General features: G+C 35.3%; 3 protein-coding genes across 3 annotated transcripts in view; 1 reads left to right on the top strand and 2 right to left on the bottom strand.

Annotated features, from left to right (window-relative positions):
• Nucleotides 1–9,282, bottom strand: part of LOC109111975 (oxidation resistance protein 1-like) — a 49,989-nt gene extending 40,707 nt beyond the window's left edge. The window contains exons 1-2 of the mRNA XM_042776327.1: nt 9,130–9,282; nt 3,651–3,738 (exon numbers count right to left, since the gene is read on the bottom strand). Coding sequence (XP_042632261.1) covers nt 3,651–3,667 — 17 coding nt within the window. The 5' untranslated portion in view covers nt 3,668–3,738; nt 9,130–9,282. The remainder of the gene's footprint in view (nt 1–3,650; nt 3,739–9,129) is intronic.
• Nucleotides 9,283–9,589: 307 nt separating this feature from the next.
• On the top strand, nt 9,590–13,745 carry LOC109054106 (NAD(P)H-hydrate epimerase). Its single transcript, XM_042776321.1, has 7 exons — nt 9,590–9,798; nt 10,191–10,374; nt 11,551–11,659; nt 11,750–11,860; nt 11,981–12,091; nt 12,790–12,937; nt 13,145–13,745. Exons 2-7 carry the CDS (start codon nt 10,208–10,210, stop codon nt 13,345–13,347), a joined length of 849 nt encoding a protein of 282 aa, XP_042632255.1. The 5' UTR covers nt 9,590–9,798; nt 10,191–10,207; the 3' UTR covers nt 13,348–13,745.
• A 61-nt stretch (nt 13,746–13,806) lies between these two features.
• On the bottom strand, nt 13,807–17,544 carry LOC109054082 (ras-related protein Rab-25-like). Its single transcript, XM_019071392.2, has 5 exons — nt 17,502–17,544; nt 17,104–17,299; nt 16,058–16,251; nt 15,605–15,685; nt 13,807–14,632 (listed from the first exon to the last, which is right to left on the bottom strand). Exons 1-5 carry the CDS (start codon nt 17,536–17,538, stop codon nt 14,505–14,507), a joined length of 636 nt encoding a protein of 211 aa, XP_018926937.1. The 5' UTR covers nt 17,539–17,544; the 3' UTR covers nt 13,807–14,504.
• Between the last annotated feature and the right edge of the window lie 484 nt (nt 17,545–18,028).

Raw genomic sequence — 18,028 nt, forward strand, 5'->3', positions numbered from 1 at the left:
ATGTTCTTTACGCCAAATTCTGACCCTACCATCTGAATGTCGCAGCAGTAATCGAGACTCATCAGACCAGGCAACATTTTTCCACTCTTCTATTGTCCAATTTTGGTGATCCTGTGTGAATTGTAGCCTCTGTCTCCTGTTCTTAGCTGACAGGAACGGCACCCGGTGTGGTCTTCTGCTGCTGTAGCCTATCTGCTTCAGGGTTCGACGTGTTGTGCGTTCAGAGATGGTATTCTGCATACCATGGTTGTAACGAGTGGTTATTTGAGTTTCTGTTGCCTTTCTATCATCTCTAACCAGTCTGCCCATTCTCCTCTGACCTCTGACATCAACAAAGCATTTTCATCCACACAACTGCCAACCACTGGATATTTTCTCTTTTTCAGACCATTCTCTGTAATCCCTAGAGATGAAAATCCCAGTAGATCAGCAGTTTTTGAAATACTCAGACCAACCCGTCTGGCACCAACAACCATTCCACATTCAAAGTCACTTAAATCCCCTTTCTTCCCCGTTCTGATGCTCGGTTTGAACTTCAACAAGTCGTCTATACCACATCTAGATGCCTAAATGCATTGAGTTGCTGCAATGTGATTGGCTGATTAGCAATTTGTGTTACCAAGCAATTGAACAGGTGTACCTAATAAAGTGGCCGGTGAGTGTATATGTCCATATAGATTTTTTTATTTTAGTTTTAGTTACTTTAAAATAAAAAGATAAATTAAACAAAAATGAGACATGTTGCTCTGGCAACTAGCTAAAATAAAATAAGTTCTTTTTTTTTTTTTAAATTAACATTTATTTTATTTCAAGTAACAATTTTTTTTATAGTTTTAGTTAACTATAATAACCCAGGAAACTACACTTGCTGGATTCAAACCTGCATCCCGATGGGAGCACCATGACACTATGACCCTTCTCAAAATTATATTTTTGGTTAATTTTGTATAGAAACCACAGAAAATGATCGGATAAGACAAGATTAAGATGCGAGCCAGACTCAAACTAGTGTCGCCCGCATGAGCACCTCAGCAATATGGCAACAGCTCATTAAATAATAACTCCTTAAATAATTTATTTGAACAAACAACACATGTTGTTAGGATGTGCTCTTTAATATTAACACTATTAAATTAAATACTCAATCTTTAGCATGTTTGCTGTTTCTAACAGTTGTTTTTTTCCCCCCAAACTAAACACCTGTAACCAAATACTGTAGTAACAGATGTTTTTTTCTGTTCGAAAACAGACAGTATGTCTTCAGTTAATCAGGTAAAGCTGAAACATCTCTCAGCTTTATTTAGATTAGTGATTAGTTAAACCTGCCACTGTGATCCTTGTTCACCTGAAAGCTGTAAACCAATACCTTTCTTTTCTAGCCTTACGTCATGTATTTGCGTAGTTACTCCGTTAGCCGGGACAAATCCAGAGATGAGGCTTGAAAATACTGCCATTAGGAGAACCATTCAAAATGAACATTTCTATCTCTATCTCATGTCTATTCTCATCAAATCACCCTTTTGAGTCTTTAATATAATCAACCGAAAGCTATAAAAATTAATTATATATTTTTTTCCAAGCAATTCATCACAGTTTCTCGCAGAGATAACAGCCCGGTACTGCTGCAGGTAAAAATAACACTAAACCTCAAAGGACCTTGGACTCCCTTCCAAACATCCTGAAACGCTGCTGAAAAAGGCATGAATGCATTCTGACTGGCACAAAGGAAGAAATATCAAACAATATATAAATAAAACAGGCCATTTAACAGTCCCAGAAAGCAGTCATCAATAAAACAGAAATGGAGTCAGCCCTCTTTAATGCAATTGGGTTGACCATTAGAGCACGTCTGGAAGCCCTGAAAAGAATATTTCATCCTCAGAATACTGGAATGGAAAGTGCATATAGAAGAATCCAGATTACGGCATCCATCACGCAGGATGACAGCTGTGTGGTAGGGTGAGGTGTGGGGGAAGAGGTTTGTGTTAGGGGTTAAAGAGGAATATGTAATCTTCTTGAGATTTTTACGCTTCAACCTCCTAATGATGCATTACAGGGCTAAAGCAAAAATTCAAGTGCCCTACTTATGTTTCAGCAATACCTCATGATCAGCCTGCATTTATTAGAATCCAGGATTACTTTCACCTGGGGTCTATGCCATTTAAATGATAACCTCCTCTTATCTCTTGGGGGTTGATTCTCATCACAAAGTTCACTTTCAGAAAACTCACCAACCTGCTCTGCCTCGCACTCCAACATCTCTAAGAGCATCGCAATCTACTTTCGTGTGTGCCTGACTGTGTGCTTTCATTTACAATTCTTAAACATCAAATCAAGCAGTCGTATTGATTCATGTTCAGTCGATAATTTTATGATGCATATGTTCTGAATGCAAGTTAAACAAATATTTATAATGTTATTTTTGGTCCATACATCAAATAGAAAGACCACCAGCCATTGCAAAAACTAATGTCCATTGTTGCCACTTTTCTATACGTCTACCACTAAACATGATTGTTTAAATGCCACTTTTCTATACGTCTACCACTAAACATGATTGTTTAAATGTGTGCAAACAAGTTTAACAAAATTATCTTTATTTTTGTATGTCATTTCAGCCACATTAGACTGTGTGTCCACTATAGAATTTTTAGCCAGCTGAAAACGCCCAGCCATGGGCTCTTGAGAGTGCTTTATATGTGCAGTGTTTAGCTAGACCCAATAACAATGAATGAAATGTCCCAATATTTTTCATATTAATGTTGTAGTCTGGAGACGTCATCTGGTACAGAAGACCAGCAATATTTCCTTCTCCACTGTTGTTCAGTCATTGTATAAATAGAATGTGATAGTTGGTGATATTCGTCCCTCCTTCACTGTGATTGGGTAAAAAGTGACATCGATGAGCGCTGCCCAGTTGGAGACCAGAAAAAATGGCAAGCTCTCTGGCATGTCACATGGCTAGCATTTTTAAACATGTGGCGCTTCCATTGAAAACAACTGAAAAAATATGCTAGTAGTAGGGGAACCAAATGTTTTAGTGGACACACTGCCTTGTTCCTCTTTGGCATTTGTCTTCAAATCAGCCTGTAAATGCATGATCCTTCTTTGTACCCAATAATCACAAAACTAGTTTTCTAAAGAAAACAAATGTTTGGCAAGTTGTTGCTATGCAGCTGCTAATGTTTTTTTTTTTTTTTTTTTTTTACAATAACTAGTTCTATAACGATAACTATATTAGCACGATAATGTTCAGTTTATTTTAAGCATGAGCTGCAGTTTTGGTGACTGCCACATTAAATGCTCAAGCTCTTTAAAACAGGATGGACTCTAATTGGCTGTCAATGGTTTTATCATTCATCAGTTAAAAAAAATCATCCTGAAAGTAATTCCAGTGACATTGTTCCTCTTTGTTATAATTGTTACATTTGTAGTGTTCCAAATGTGACCATATTCTCATAATTTGAACAATTATTCAAACTTTATAGTTATTGCCCTTGGAGTGAACAAACCTTTAGTGTTTTGAACATACATTTAACCCTTAGTATACATACATATACATAATATTCATGTATGCTTGACTCCTAAAACAGCACTGATAACAGAGATAAACAAAAACAATGCATGTAAAAACCCTGTAAACCACTGACCTCTTTGTGCTGAACATTCTGGGTCCTTGTTATCCTGTGTTGGATAGGTGACACAATGACAGCGATAGGCCAGCTCTATGGAGTGAACCTGTAGGTGGAGAGTATGGTTACAGGGTGAGGTTCAATCACCATCTCATGGTATCAGGTTTAAAAAAAAATCCAAGAACCAATAACCTCATCTCTGTAAATGTGACCTGTATGGCTGAGAAAATTACAGCTGACCATCAACAGCCTTGAGCAAAATCTGAGGTAGCTCGGTACTTTCGTCAACAGACAAGGTTTGTTTTCTGTCCACTATAATTACCAACCAGGGGCCAGATTCACGAAAATCTTAAGAAATAAATTAAGAAATTTCTTAAGATAAATTCCACGAAGTTCGTAAGAATGTTCTTAAGTGCAATTCTTGAAAAATTCTTAATAAGTTCTCAAATATATTCTTATATTTCTTAAGAAGAAAACAACAGCAGTTATCTGAATTAATACACGAGGCACTGATAAAAAATAAAAATAAAAATAAAAATCAGACTATTGTCTTCTTGCGCTTCCTGCAGATTAGCCATAGACTTTATAAAAACATTACCCTAATAATCATAATAAGAATGCACACTTTTTTCGTCGCGAGTTTGACTGGCGCTCAGGTTCACGTTTTTTATGCGGGGTGTTTTTGAACAGTTACTTTAAAAATAGCCTCTCTCAAACTGCAGCGATATGTTTCATTAATGTTTGTGCTGTGTTCTGAGTGAACGCTTCCGGTATGTGTGTCTGCGATTCTACAGCATATGCGTCCTGCGGGTTCATATGCGCTGAATAGTCCCAAAGATTATGCCGTATTTATAAACTTAAATTAAAAGCGTTCAATTAAAGCTCCCTAAAATCTGACTCGTTTTAGAGTTGCTACTGAGTTTTGAAGTCAGCAAAAAGCAGCATCACACATAGGCTAATCATAATGACCGATCATGTTTACATCAACGTTCATCGATCACTTCAGAAAACTAGTGCACATCCCTAGTCCTGTATTATATGTAGCTGTTGTTGTAATGCTTAAATATAGTAATTAATTTGAAATAACCCAATAAATTAAATAAATAATTCTTACTGTTTGGGATTTAAGATCAGTCTGGGGCTGTCCTAAATTTAAGAAGTTATTTACGATGATTTTTAAAAAGATTCTTTTCAAGAATTTGAATTCTTCTTAGGTTGTGTCTGAAGAACAATCATAAGAAAAAAGATAAGAATATTCTTAAGATGGATCTTTGGGAATACAAAATATTCTTAACTTTTTTCTCAAGTTAAAAAATAAGAAGAAAACGGCAGTTAAGAAGGAATTTCTTCTTAAGAATGTTTAGTGAATCCGGCCCCAGATGGTGTTTACCAAGGAATTCGCTTGTAGATTTCTTGTCAGTCTAAGGTTAAATAATTTTACCAAAGTGCAGAAGATGACTGTGACTGTGAGTGGGACGGGGCAGAGAGCCGTGGCAACAGAGCGAGGCCGGTGGAGTGAAAGTGGTAATGAGCGACACCTGCGCCACTCACCGGTCTCGAGTCCCATGGAGGAGCTCCGGAAGGATAAAAGGAGTAGTGACGGCAGTCCAAGATGAGAGGACCAGGCCTGGATTTCTCGGCCCCGCCCCACTCGTCACAACGACATGTAAATTAATATTCACTCTTACAAATAAAGGTTCCAAAAGGGTGGTTCTGCAGAAATGCCATAGAAGAACCATTTTTGGTTCCCCAAAAAATTCTTTCTGTGAACAGTTCTTAAAAGAATCATTTTTGTCTTGTAAAGAACATTTTAACAAACCATTTTCCACTATAAATAACCTTTTCTGCAATAGAAAGTTTCCATGGATGTTAAACGTTCCTCATGAAACCATTGATATAGAACCTTTATTTTGAGAGTGTTGTCCACTTTGGCTGACACTAGACACTAGAGCTAAGTTTGTGCTAACTCAATTATATTTTCAATAAGAAACCAAGAATCAGCTTTAATAGACCTGCGCTGAAGGATATTAAAATGCTAAATCCTATAAGTCCTGTTTTCATCTCTCTCTCTCTCTCTTTCTCTCTCCATTTAAATGCATAACAATGAATATATTCATATTATTCAAATATTTGCAGACAGCTACTATAGCACAGGTCTAATTTCAAAACCAGCAAAGCCTTGCACTAGCAAGGGTCCCAAAACTTCTTGTGATTGTCAAAATCTTTTTTAGCTAATGAGATCAGTGGTGAGATAAGACATATGTCAACTAGGGCTGCCCGTCCAAGCAGAGTGTATCAATAATGTACGAATACTGCCTGTGTAAGATGTAGGCTGGTAAACCCCCTGCTATTCTACTAGCCAAGATTTTAATACATCAAGCTAAAGGATATGCGTTTAATCTCTGGGATGGGATTAGATTGGGAAAGCATGAAAGCAGCAGCCTGTACACAATGGACAGCAGGATTAGAATGGCTTCTGGTATTAATATTGATGAAAAGAAATGGGGACATTAACTGAAGACGATAATGGGTAACTTTATGAATGGAAATGGATTTCCTTAATTGAGGATGACCTTCTGGCCATCTGGTTTCATTACAGTAAGACGCTGCACGAAATGACAACGGTAATTGTTTCGCCTGGGATAAAAACAGAACCAGTGCACTATAATCAAATTGTCCATAACCATGACTAAACACTGAGGATCTCAGGCTGATGCATATAAAATAAATTCACTGTATTACCCTGCATGCATGAAATCCATTATAGTGTGATTTCTGTTGAGCTGCTTTATAGCAGAATCAAATTTGTTGCAAAATTGATTAACTTTGAAACACTGAAACATCATCATTGAACTGAATTGTATCAGCATTGGACCTAATTGAGCTTAAATATACAACTGTGTTCTGTAGAGCTGCTTTATAGCTAAATTGAATTTGTTTCATAACTGATCAACTTTGCAATACTAAGACTGTTATTGAACCAAACTGAATAAACACTGAAATAAATTGAGCTGAATAATGACAACTGTATTTTGTAGAGATGCTTTACAGCTGAAATTGATGTGATTTTATAAGTGATGAATTTTGTAATAGTGTTATTTTAGTTCATTTCTGTGAAGCAGATTGGACAACTGTATAAATAAATGTGACTTGACAAGGTATAAATACAAAGTACACACCTTTGCATTGGACTAATCTCTAGTCACTAATGAGCCTCATTAGTAAGCATCTGGTCCATATATCACACAACAGCAGGGGCATACCAAAGTGCATGCCAGATTGGAGGGGACGTGGCCTCCGGGAGAGAATAACAAACAGCCATTACTTACAGATGCAGGATGAAGCCAATTACTACATGAATGCCAATTTCCATAACTAATGAATTTAAAAATACATACATCAAGAAAACTGCAAAAGACACTGGTCAAAAAACATTATTTTTCTTCTTATCCACAGCACAGTTTAGACAAAGGTAGATTAAAAATAAATCTCTCTCTTTGGTCAATTATTTAAGACAGCATGCTGGGTTTCTTCTAGGAGAGTAGCAGTATCAATACTTATTATAGAAATATATGCAAACTCACAGCATATGGATTATCTGCAAGCAGACTTCAAGTCTTTTTGCACCACCAAAATAATAAAGGGAAGAGTGGGAGAAACTGTGCCACTTTAACTTACATTTCTCTCTAGGTATGAAGAAATGATATTGAGGTAAACTAACATGCTAACTGAAATGAATCACATTCCATATGCAGACTTATTTTGCTGCACAAATTCATAAACCAGCCAGGGAATGGTTTAATAATCACAATATCACATGTAATCACATATCCACACATGGCGAAGATAAAACAATAATAAGTTTGCTAGATTAAATGGACAAAATTCTAACTTTTCTGATTATATATGTTATGTTTTCAATTTTATTTTAATTCTATGGATAATTCTAAGGAATATTTCCACAAATCTCCAGTCTACAATGGGAACTGATTTCAGCACTGGACAGCGACAATGATCCACAATACACAAAAGCCAGTATACATTTACCAAGACAACAATTATATCCATCCACAAATCACATGATTTTCTTACTCAGGCTTTTACAGATGCTTTTAACAGATGTTTAAAAAATCTAAAGCATCTGGTCTACATTATAATCTACTATGGTATCCTAAGAGACAAACATGATTCACTAAAAGCTCTTGCTGGAAAACATGACGGCTTTATTGAAGTGCAGCAGCCATGACCATGGAAGCACAATAAGTATCTTTATGTAATAAGGCTAATTTACAGCAAAACATGCACCCGGCACTCATCCACAGATTGATATTACACTGCCACTTCAGTTTGTGAGTGCATTGCTGCTGCTCTGTGCAGATTGGTCTCCGGTCATTTCATGGATCTTTACAGCATGTGTCTAAGCCAGGCAAACAGGCCCTCATCTCTTTGGTAATTTATAGACAGCAGCTATCCACAGACATAATTCAATGGGCTTTTCCATGGCAGCTTTCCATGAGTGTCCGCCTGGATGTAAAAGCCCCGCTGCTCTGAGATCAATCAATGGGGACATACCAACAGTGTTACAGCATCCAAAAATTGCTGTTTCATGAAATAATATAATTCTGAGACACTTTAACTAAAACAGAAAGCATTGTGATGGTGTCATATGATAAAACTTGTACTTGCACTATATATATATATATATATATATATATATATATATATATATATATATATATGTGTGTGTGTGTGTGTGTGTGTGTTTGTGTGTGTGTGTGTGTGTGTGTGTATATATATACACACACACACACACACATATATATATACACTATATATATACACACACACACACACACATATATATATATACATGCAGTATATATATATATATATATATATACATATTTATATATATATATATGTGTGTGTATATATATAAAATAAAATGAATAGAATGGAATGGCTTTATTCATTCCATGCAAGATTCAAAGTCATATTGTGTTTAAAACAGCAGAAGAAAAAAGCTTGCATGTTTTCTTCTTATAAAGAAATGACAGTTTTTTTTTGTTTGTTTTTTTAACACCGTGATCTTTATCTAGAAACTTAATACTGAATCAGTGTGAATATCACATCCAGTCTTCCACAAATACACAAACAAACAATAAATAAAGAATGTGAACTACTTTCTGGGTTTCTTAAATGATATTAACTAAGCTCAAAAATAAATACTCGCATAATAAACAATAAATTAAACGCAATGCATTAAAATGAAACAACATAGTAATATAAAACAACTTAGTCCCTATTGTCACAATTTTCCTTTTTTAAAACGCCAAGAAAAAAGTCCGTTATTTCTAGACGGTTTGTGCTGTCGTTAGAAAAAGTCAAGTTCGAGTTAAATTTCCTTTTATGGGAATCCGGTTGTTTACATCCAGACTCAACAGCTTATTCTTCTACTAAATAACATAACGATCGTTTGAAATTAATTCGAGTTTACCTTAAGCCAGGTGATGCGTCAGCATATCCAGGGAATGTTAAATTCATGCAGTGTTTATGACTATCATACACTCTGTCCCAGTATCAGCGTTCTGAGCGCGTTAGTAATCGCCCGGAACATACCATCACAACCTGAGAAAAAGGGGTGCGGGTCCAACCAAAACAAGACCTGACCTGAGCACGCGGATGTGAAGGCTAAATACGTCACGGATATTTTCCAAGAATCGACTGACAGTATGGAAACATTACATATACATGATATTCAATGATAAATTAACAGAAAGGGCCAGGAATTATTTCAAAAGGTCCCATATTTTCAAGCATATGTGCAACAACAACAATTATTATTATTATTATTATTATTTACATTTTATTTCATTTGATTTCAATTAGACTTAGACCAAATCATTTTTAACAAAACTGCATAGAAGTCAGACTGTTATTATGAAAAGCGACTCAAGTTCACTAACCCGGATGTTGTTTATTTACTGGGTTTCAGCAGCAGAGGGCTGCAAATATCCTAACTATTTAATTTACTGCTGCATGGTTGTGTTCTGTAATCCTGTTAAGATTGTTTTTTGCTCTGTTTTTGTTCTGGTGGCGGTGTCTTGAGCATTTCTTGGTGTTAACGAATGCTGTTTGACCTTAATACAGACACACTTGCTAACAGGTACTGAATGCTTCTGCCTTTTTGTATATTTATATAAGTTGACTCTTCCAGTAATAGTTTTTTGACCCGATTGTAGCATGTTAAACTGCTCTAAAATATTTTAGTTTCTCACATTGAGTTATATGCATTAGTTATGCATATTGTATATGTATATTTATATTAGCCTACAAATTAATATAATGAATATATATTATTTTCATTATAGAATCCCTCTTTACACACAAAAAAATATATATTGCATATCTGTTCAGTAACTTTTTGGATAAGGTACTATGTCTGCCAACGACCTCGTTACCAGAAAACATTTTTCTCTTTTTTTCTCTATGTAGGCAGAAATCAACAACATGCACCATCATTTCTTGCCAACTTTCTTATTGTATTACTGTGTTCAGGTGCTTTAACCAGGTGAATGTTGGGAGTTCGAGCCCTGTTTGGAATCGGTCTTCTTGTGACATCACGAGGAGGCTCTGTCCTGACCCATACAGGCGCATGTGCACATGTTTCCAGTAACATCTACAGTAAAGGCCTCGCTCACAGACAGGCTTGTACTATGGCCAATACAATCAAGTACTTGGGGTGAGTGTAAAGGCACTGCACTCTCTCTAACATTATTAGCATTGTTGCATGTCAGTCATGATTTGTCAGTGGTACAGTTAGTCCATAACATGAAACATTACTGTTTTGAATGTCAGTAATTGTCTCTCTGACATTTGAGTTTTGCTTAAAAGGTTATTGCACTAATGGCGGACAAGATCTTAGCTCTGAAGCATTGTTATTTTAGTATCATTGCAATACTATATTTAATGATATTTTTTATTCGTTTTTATATTTTCTTTTTAATTTATTTAAAGTTTAAGTAATCGTGTTGTGTTTTTGTCATTTAAAAAAAGAAGTATACTTTTTTTTAAGTAACAAAAATGATTTTAGTTAACTATAGTAGCCCTTCATTGAAGATTCATTATGTTGCATTGTTTGCAATTAAATTTTGATAAAACAATTTACTCACCCTCAGGCCATCCAAGATGTAGATGAGTTTGTTCCTTCATCAAAACAGATTTTGGGAAATTTAGCATAACATCTCTTGCTCACCAATGGATGCTCTGCAGTGAATGGGTGCTGTCAGAATGAGAGTCCAAACAGCTGATAAAAACATCACAATTATCCCCAAGTAATCCACACCACTCCAGTCTATCAATTAACATCTTGCATGTTTGTGAGAAACAAATCCATCAAGACGTTTTAACTTTAAACTTTTCCAGTGAAAAGTCCTTTTGTCCTCTCACATCACATGTTTTGGACTGTTTGATCTGTGCATATTTCTCTCCTGATTCAGACAAGATGACTTTTTCACTGGAGAAAGTAATATTATGGATAGAGGACTTTTATTTTAGCCAGAAGCAAAAGATTGAAGTTAAAAATCTCTTAATGATGAATCTGTTTCTTATAAACACACAGCTTTTTGCTTTATAAGATGTTAATTGATGGACTGGAGTGGTGTGGATTACTTGTTGGATCATTGTGATGGTTTTTGTGGACTCTCATTCTGACGGCACCCATTCACTGCAGAGTATCCACTGGTGAGCAAGTGATAAAGTGATACATTTCTCCAAATCTTGGATGAACTGAGGGCGCATATATTTTCAACAAATTTTGATATTTGGGTGAACTATTCCCTTTAAGTGATGAATGTATTCCCTTAGTTCCTGGCACAAACATAACCATGAATGTTTGTATTTAATCTTTCTTTCATAGGCAGGAAGATGCTCAGCACATTGATGAGGAGCTGTTCAATGAGTACAGCTTCAGTGTGGATCAGTTAATGGAGCTGGCCGGTCTGAGCTGTGCCACAGCTGTGTCAAAGGTACATCTGCTGCTCCAATAACATGCAGAAAGGATCAAATACAGCTAGGTGGTGCATTATACACATTAAAAGCAGTTTTTTGCTTCATAGGGCTATCCTCTACAATCACTGCTCAAGAGTCCACCTAGAGTTCTGGTGATCTGTGGACCAGGAAATAATGGTGGAGATGGGTTGGTTTGTGCTAGACATCTCAAATTGTTTGTGAGTACATTTTATAGCTGAAAATAACCTTGCTGCACCTGTTTACAATCTTTCCTTCATTAAACCTAATATTTTATGAAGGTGTATTGACTTTATTCATACTGCATGTGAATCTCCCAGGGATATGAACCTTCTGTATTGTACCCAAAGCGCCCCAACAAACAGCTGTTCCTGAATCTTACCACCCAGTGTGAGAAGATGGATATATCCTTCCTGACAGAGATGCCTGAGGTACAACACAAACCCCAGCAATCAATACCACATCTTTTACACTGTAGGTGGGCAGATAGTTTATCCCTCATAACGAAGGTTTCTTCTTTTTATTAATCTATGATAAAATAGTGTGCTAAAAGCCTTTAGTGTACTGTTTGTTTATGATTTGCACACCCAGCTGACAGTTTAGTATTATGTATTTTTTATATTTATATTTTTGTATATTTACACAGTTTGGGGTCAATAGAAGGGTTTTTTTTTTAAGAAATTAACTTTCTTATCCAATATGGATGCGTTAAATTGCTCAAAACTGACTTTAAAGATTTACCCACAGAAATATGAAGCACCACAACGGATTTTAATGTTGATAAAGAAATGTTTCTTGAGCAGAAAATCTGCATATTCGACTGATTTCTGAAGGATCACGTGACACTGAAGACTGGAGTAATGATGCTGAAAACTCAGGCTTTGCATCATAGGAATAAATTAAATTTTAAAATATATTAAAATAGAAAACATTTATTTGAATTTGTAATAATATTTCACAATATTACTGTTTTTACTAACCCTTTTTGATCAAATAAATGCAGCCTTATAGTGAGCATAAGAGACTTCCAAAAACATTAAGACATTTTACCAACCCCAAACCTTTGAACAGCAGTGTCTAAAATTGATATTTGTAATAGTTGTGTATTTCCTCCTCATGCTGTCTTTAGGCTGATGTGATCGATGAAGTGTATAATTTGGTGGTAGACGCTATCTTTGGATTCAGTTTTAAGGGTGCGGTGCGAGAGCCGTTCGGTGACATCCTCTCCCAACTAAAGAAAATCACTGTGCCCATTGCTAGCGTTGACATACCTTCAGGTGAGAACACACACACACACACATCACAATGTGCAAGAAATAATCACTAATTTAATTGCAATCCAAGCATTCAGTAGAAAATATTGTTTAAGGATTTTATTGATCTTTTTGATTAGCATTTATGAGCCAAGAGCATTTTTTATTGTATAAAAAAAGTCAACTCGTTTATCTTGTGACAAAGTATGTGTCATTTCTTCCACTCTTTAGGTTGGGATGTGGAGAACGGCTGTCCTGATGGGATTCAGCCTGACATGCTCATCTCCCTCACAGCCCCTAAGAAAGCAGCCAATCACTTCAAAGGACGCTACCACTTCCTGGGAGGACGGTTTGTTCCTCCTGCACTTGAGAAGAAGTTCCAGCTGAATCTGCCTCCATACGCAGACACTGATTGTGTGTATCAACTGAACTGAGCATTAAGCCCTTCATGTCACTTTTGTGTCACTAATCAACAAAAAAAACCACCATCTAACTTTGATTTACCACTCTGAATACTTCTTCCACTTTCATGTAATGGGCAGATATAGAATTGATTAATCAGCATCAGTCAATAATTGCGAAACTCCTTATTGCCAAGCATTGTTACAGAATGTTTCAAATGAATCACTCTAATTAGTTGTGTATGTATTTAAAAAATTTAAATAAATGTAAAAAAAATATATTTAGTTAAAGTTTTTGATGGTTATGGATTTAATGACTAAGCCTGAATAATAACTGCATTATTGTTTTGTGTTTAAATATATTAATGTTGGAAATGGAAATGTGTACCATTTCAGATGGCATAAAAATAAATAAATAAAGCTATAAATGTGTGAATATTTGTATAGACAAACAAGTCAGATGTGTAGAGCAAAGAAATGAAGTCCCGCACGTTGCTGTAGCTTTCATAAAATTCCTTATATTTATTAAAACAGCACCTTTTTGTCTTAAGGTTTCAGTTAATATCATGAATTTTGCAAGTGGCAGCATGCAGTGTACAGAGCTTCTTCCTGTTTCTATAATGAATAGGAAATTATTTGCTTGCACGAAAGAACTCCGATCTCACCCTTTTGGAAAACAAATGATGAAAAATTGAATGCAAAAATATAAAAAATCCATAAGCCATAGATTGCTTCCATGAGAAATGTATAACTGTAAAAAGACATTCTACAATGTATACTTTCAACATATCATAGATCAGTACAAAATATTATTTACTCTGTTGTAAAGATTGCGGTGTTTATATTTTTATATATAATTTATAGACCCGAAGTCTATACTGAAATATACATTTTGTTCATTTCACACCATATAAATAGTTTCATAATACAGCACAACCGTTTGTTTCATCCAAAGTAATTTACATCTATGTCTAGTCATAATTACCTTAATCTTACATTATCAGTTCCAATTGTTTACATCTTTTAAAAGTAAAAAACGCTGGTCCCCTCTTTATTTTGCTCACTGATAAGACATCCAGTGAGGGTCAAGCATGAAGAAAAGCCTCCATGCAGGTATGATGGGATCCATGTCACAGGGAAATGTCTTTGTTTTGCTCTTGATGCCTTTGTCTGGATGTTCATTCATCTGTTCAGGAGCTGTTACAGCAGGACCGTCTCTCCTCCTTAAACTCGCTGGAGGGGCCCAGAGTCTGACCCAGAGTCACTGCGCTGATCGATCCTCTGGTGACCTCTTTACTAGCAACCTTCTTGTGTATTGCTGATGGAGGAAACATAAATGAACATTGTCTTCATGCATTTAAAGTCAGATAAAGTCAAGAATATTTACTATATATACTATACATACACTAGTGGCCAAAACTTTGGAATAATGAGGATTTTTAAATGATTTTGAAAGACGTCTATTATGCTTAATAGGGCTGCATTTATTTGATAAAAAAAACAGTAATATTGTGAAATATTATTAAAATTTAAAATAACTGTTTCTATTTGAATATATTTTAAAATGTTATTTATTCCTGTAAATTCAGCAGTCATTACTCCAGTCTTCAGTGCCACATGATTCTTCAGAAATCATTCTAATATGCTGATTTGCTGCTCAATTATTAATGATGCTTATTATCCTCAGTGTTGAAGGCCGCTGTGCTGGTTACTATTTTTGTGGAAAACATAGTTCATTGTTTTCAGGAATCTTTGATGAAAAGTACAGCATTTATTTTAAATAGAACTCTTTTGTAACATTATAAGTGGTTTAATACATCCTTGCTAAAAAGAAGTATTAACCGTTTTGTGTTTTTCATACTAACTCTAAAAATTTGAATGGTAGTGTAACATAGTTTCTATAAGAATATTAAGCAGCAAAAACTGTTTATGACATTGAAAATAAGAAATGTTTCTTGCACAGCAAATCAGCATATTAGACTGATTTCTGAAGGATCATGTGACACTGAAGACTGGAGAAAAGGCTGCTGAAAATTGATCTTTCTACCGCAGGAATAAACTTGAACATATTTTAAAATAGAAAGCTGTTCTTTTAAATTGTAATAATGTTTCACAATATCACTGTTTTTACTTTTGATCAAATAAATGCAGTCTTGGTAAGCAAAAGAGACTACTTTTTCTTTCAAAAGCAATCTTATTAATCCAAACTTTTGGCTGCCGGGTGTAAATCTCATCACATTTTGCTGTGCTTCTATGTTTATCAGTAACTTAAAAGTAAAAGAAAACTCACCTGTTAGAACTTCAAGAAAGGCAGATTCAACATTAGTTGACTCTAATGCAGAGGTCTCCATAAAAAGCAAGCCTTTGGCCTCTGTTTTATCAAATAAATAAAACTTTTAAAAATGAATGGTTAATTATTTAACATAACATATTATCTGAGTATGTCTTAAAGGCAAAGCTCACTCAAAAATGAAACATCTTACACTTATGTTGTTCTAATCTAAACCTTTCTATTCTCTGCGGAACACAAAAGAGATATTTTGAAGAATCTAAACAATATTAGACCCCACTGACTTTCATTTTTATGTACAAAAAAAAAAAAAGTTTTTGTGTTCTGCAGAAGAAAGTAAGTCACACAGGTTTGGAACAACATGAGGGTGAGTATATGATGACACAATTTTGGTGAACTTTTTCTTTAAGGGTTAAAATGTCTGAAACAAAGAGTTATGAAATGCATTGACACCTGCAAAGACCTTAGCCTCCTCTGTTGGCACAGTGCGTACATTTCCCAGGTCACTTTTATTTCCCACAAGCATGACTACTATATGAGGATCAGCGTGGTCATACAGTTCCTTTAGCCATCGCTCAACGTTCTCATACGTCAGGTGCTTGGTGATGTCATAAACCAGCAGCGCACCCACAGCTCCCCTGTAATACCTACAAGAGACAAAAATGACTCATTTTTACATATGCATAAACAGGTGCTTTTTGATTCATTATTTTGTTTACAATGATGAGAAAAGTCCTTTTTTTCATAATCATAAACAATCATAACTCATTACTTTATTATCTACAATACCATTCAAAATGCTGGGGTCAGTACATTTTTAAGAAGTTAATACTTTTATTCGGCAAGAATGCATTAAACTGATTAAAAGTGACAGCAAAGAAATTTATAATATAATAATTATATTTCAAATAAATGATGTTCTTTTGAACTTTCTATTCATCAGAGAATCCTGAAAAAACTTACACGACAATATTAAACAAAATTGTTTTCAATAATATTGATAATAATGAGAAATGTTTCTTGAGCAGCAAGTCAGCATATTTCTGAAGGATCATGTGACACTGAAGACTGGAGTAATGATGCTGATAAATCAGCTTTGTATCACAGTAGTAAATTACTTTTTTTACATTTTAAATGATTATTATGTCACAAATTTACAAATTTAAAATATATTAAAATGGAAACTTATTTCAGGTTGTAGCAATATTTCACTGTATTACTCCTTTTTTAATGTAATTTTGATTAAATAAATCAGCCTTGGTGAGCATAAGAGACATATACATATAACTGTTTATACTTTTATACGGTTATACTTTTAACTGTTGCCCAGATTTTAAAAAGGAGTGGTTCTGGGTGTGATGCTGAATCGATCACTACAAATTCCACAGCCAGCATTATCTTAAATAAGAATTCATACATAGAACATGCATCGATCAGATAATATATCCTTAGGATTAAAGGATATAAAATATTTTGAGATAAGGAAATGAGTGACTTACGCTGAGGTAATAGCCCTGTAGCGCTCTAGACCTGCAGTGTCCCAGATCTGGGCCTTGATGGTAATACTATCCACTTGAATGGAGCGAGTGCTGAATTCCACTCCAATGGTTGTACGGCTGTCATGATTGAACTCGTTTTTGGTAAATCTTGACAGTAGGTTGCTCTTTCCAACCCCTGATTCCCCAATTAAAACCACTGAAAGACAACCAAAACCTTTAGCTTGCATTAATTAATTGACTTTTTATTCCAATTCACAAAATTAATCAAATTCATGCCTCTAATAGAAACAAGAGGGTGACAAGACAAAATGACATGCCAACGATTATTATCATTATCATTCAGACCGTAAAAACTGTCTGAGATAGAAACGCTCTCCAGTTGACTGAGTAAAACTTACCTTTGAAGACAAAGTTGTAAGCTAAGTCTGTCCCCATGTTCAACCCCAGCAGTTATGTCTCAGTCTGTAGTGCTTACGTGTTACTCTAGCTCAAAATCCACTTGGAGGAGAAAAGCAGATGCTCAAGTTTCTGAAAAGGTTTATCGATCCATTCTTATGCTGGTCTAAAGGCAGACTGTACACGGCTAGACTCTTCTTTGAGACAGTTTGGGTGGAGGAGCAGGTGAAACAGGTAGAACCACTGACACACAATGGGAGTGACTTCACACTCTCGCACAAAACTGTTAAATCACAGTTCTTTCTCAATACAACAGTGCCTGTATCCAATTCGTATGTCTGTAGACCAGACATACAGCTGAGTCATAAAACTAGCTGTCCTGCATCGACATGTACTTCTCAAACCTGTCACATTCACAACTCCTACGGACAGGTTCGCCTCCTGTAAACATACAATAAAGGGGTTTCACTTGACAAATAAGCAAGGATGCCCTATTTCAATACAAAAGCTTTGAATGAAAATGCAGATT

The sequence above is a fragment of the Cyprinus carpio genome, chromosome A19 (genome assembly GCF_018340385.1).
Source record: "Cyprinus carpio isolate SPL01 chromosome A19, ASM1834038v1, whole genome shotgun sequence".
Classification (NCBI taxonomy): Eukaryota; Metazoa; Chordata; class Actinopteri; order Cypriniformes; family Cyprinidae; genus Cyprinus; species Cyprinus carpio.

Coding starts and splice junctions, on each gene's coding strand:
- LOC109054082 (XM_019071392.2), bottom strand. CDS start 17,538: ATGGGGACAGACTTAGCTTACAACTTTGTCTTCAAAG. Junction 16,252..17,103: donor TACAGGGCTATTACCTCAGC/GTAAGTCACTCA, acceptor TGTCTCTTGTAG/GTATTACAGGGGAGCTGTGG. Junction 14,633..15,604: donor CTTTCTTGAAGTTCTAACAG/GTGAGTTTTCTT, acceptor TTCCTCCATCAG/CAATACACAAGAAGGTTGCT.
- LOC109054106 (XM_042776321.1), top strand. CDS start 10,208: ATGTTGGGAGTTCGAGCCCTGTTTGGAATCGGTCTTCTTGTGACATCA. Junction 10,375..11,550: donor AATACAATCAAGTACTTGGG/GTGAGTGTAAAG, acceptor TTTCTTTCATAG/GCAGGAAGATGCTCAGCACA. Junction 12,938..13,144: donor TAGCGTTGACATACCTTCAG/GTGAGAACACAC, acceptor TCCACTCTTTAG/GTTGGGATGTGGAGAACGGC.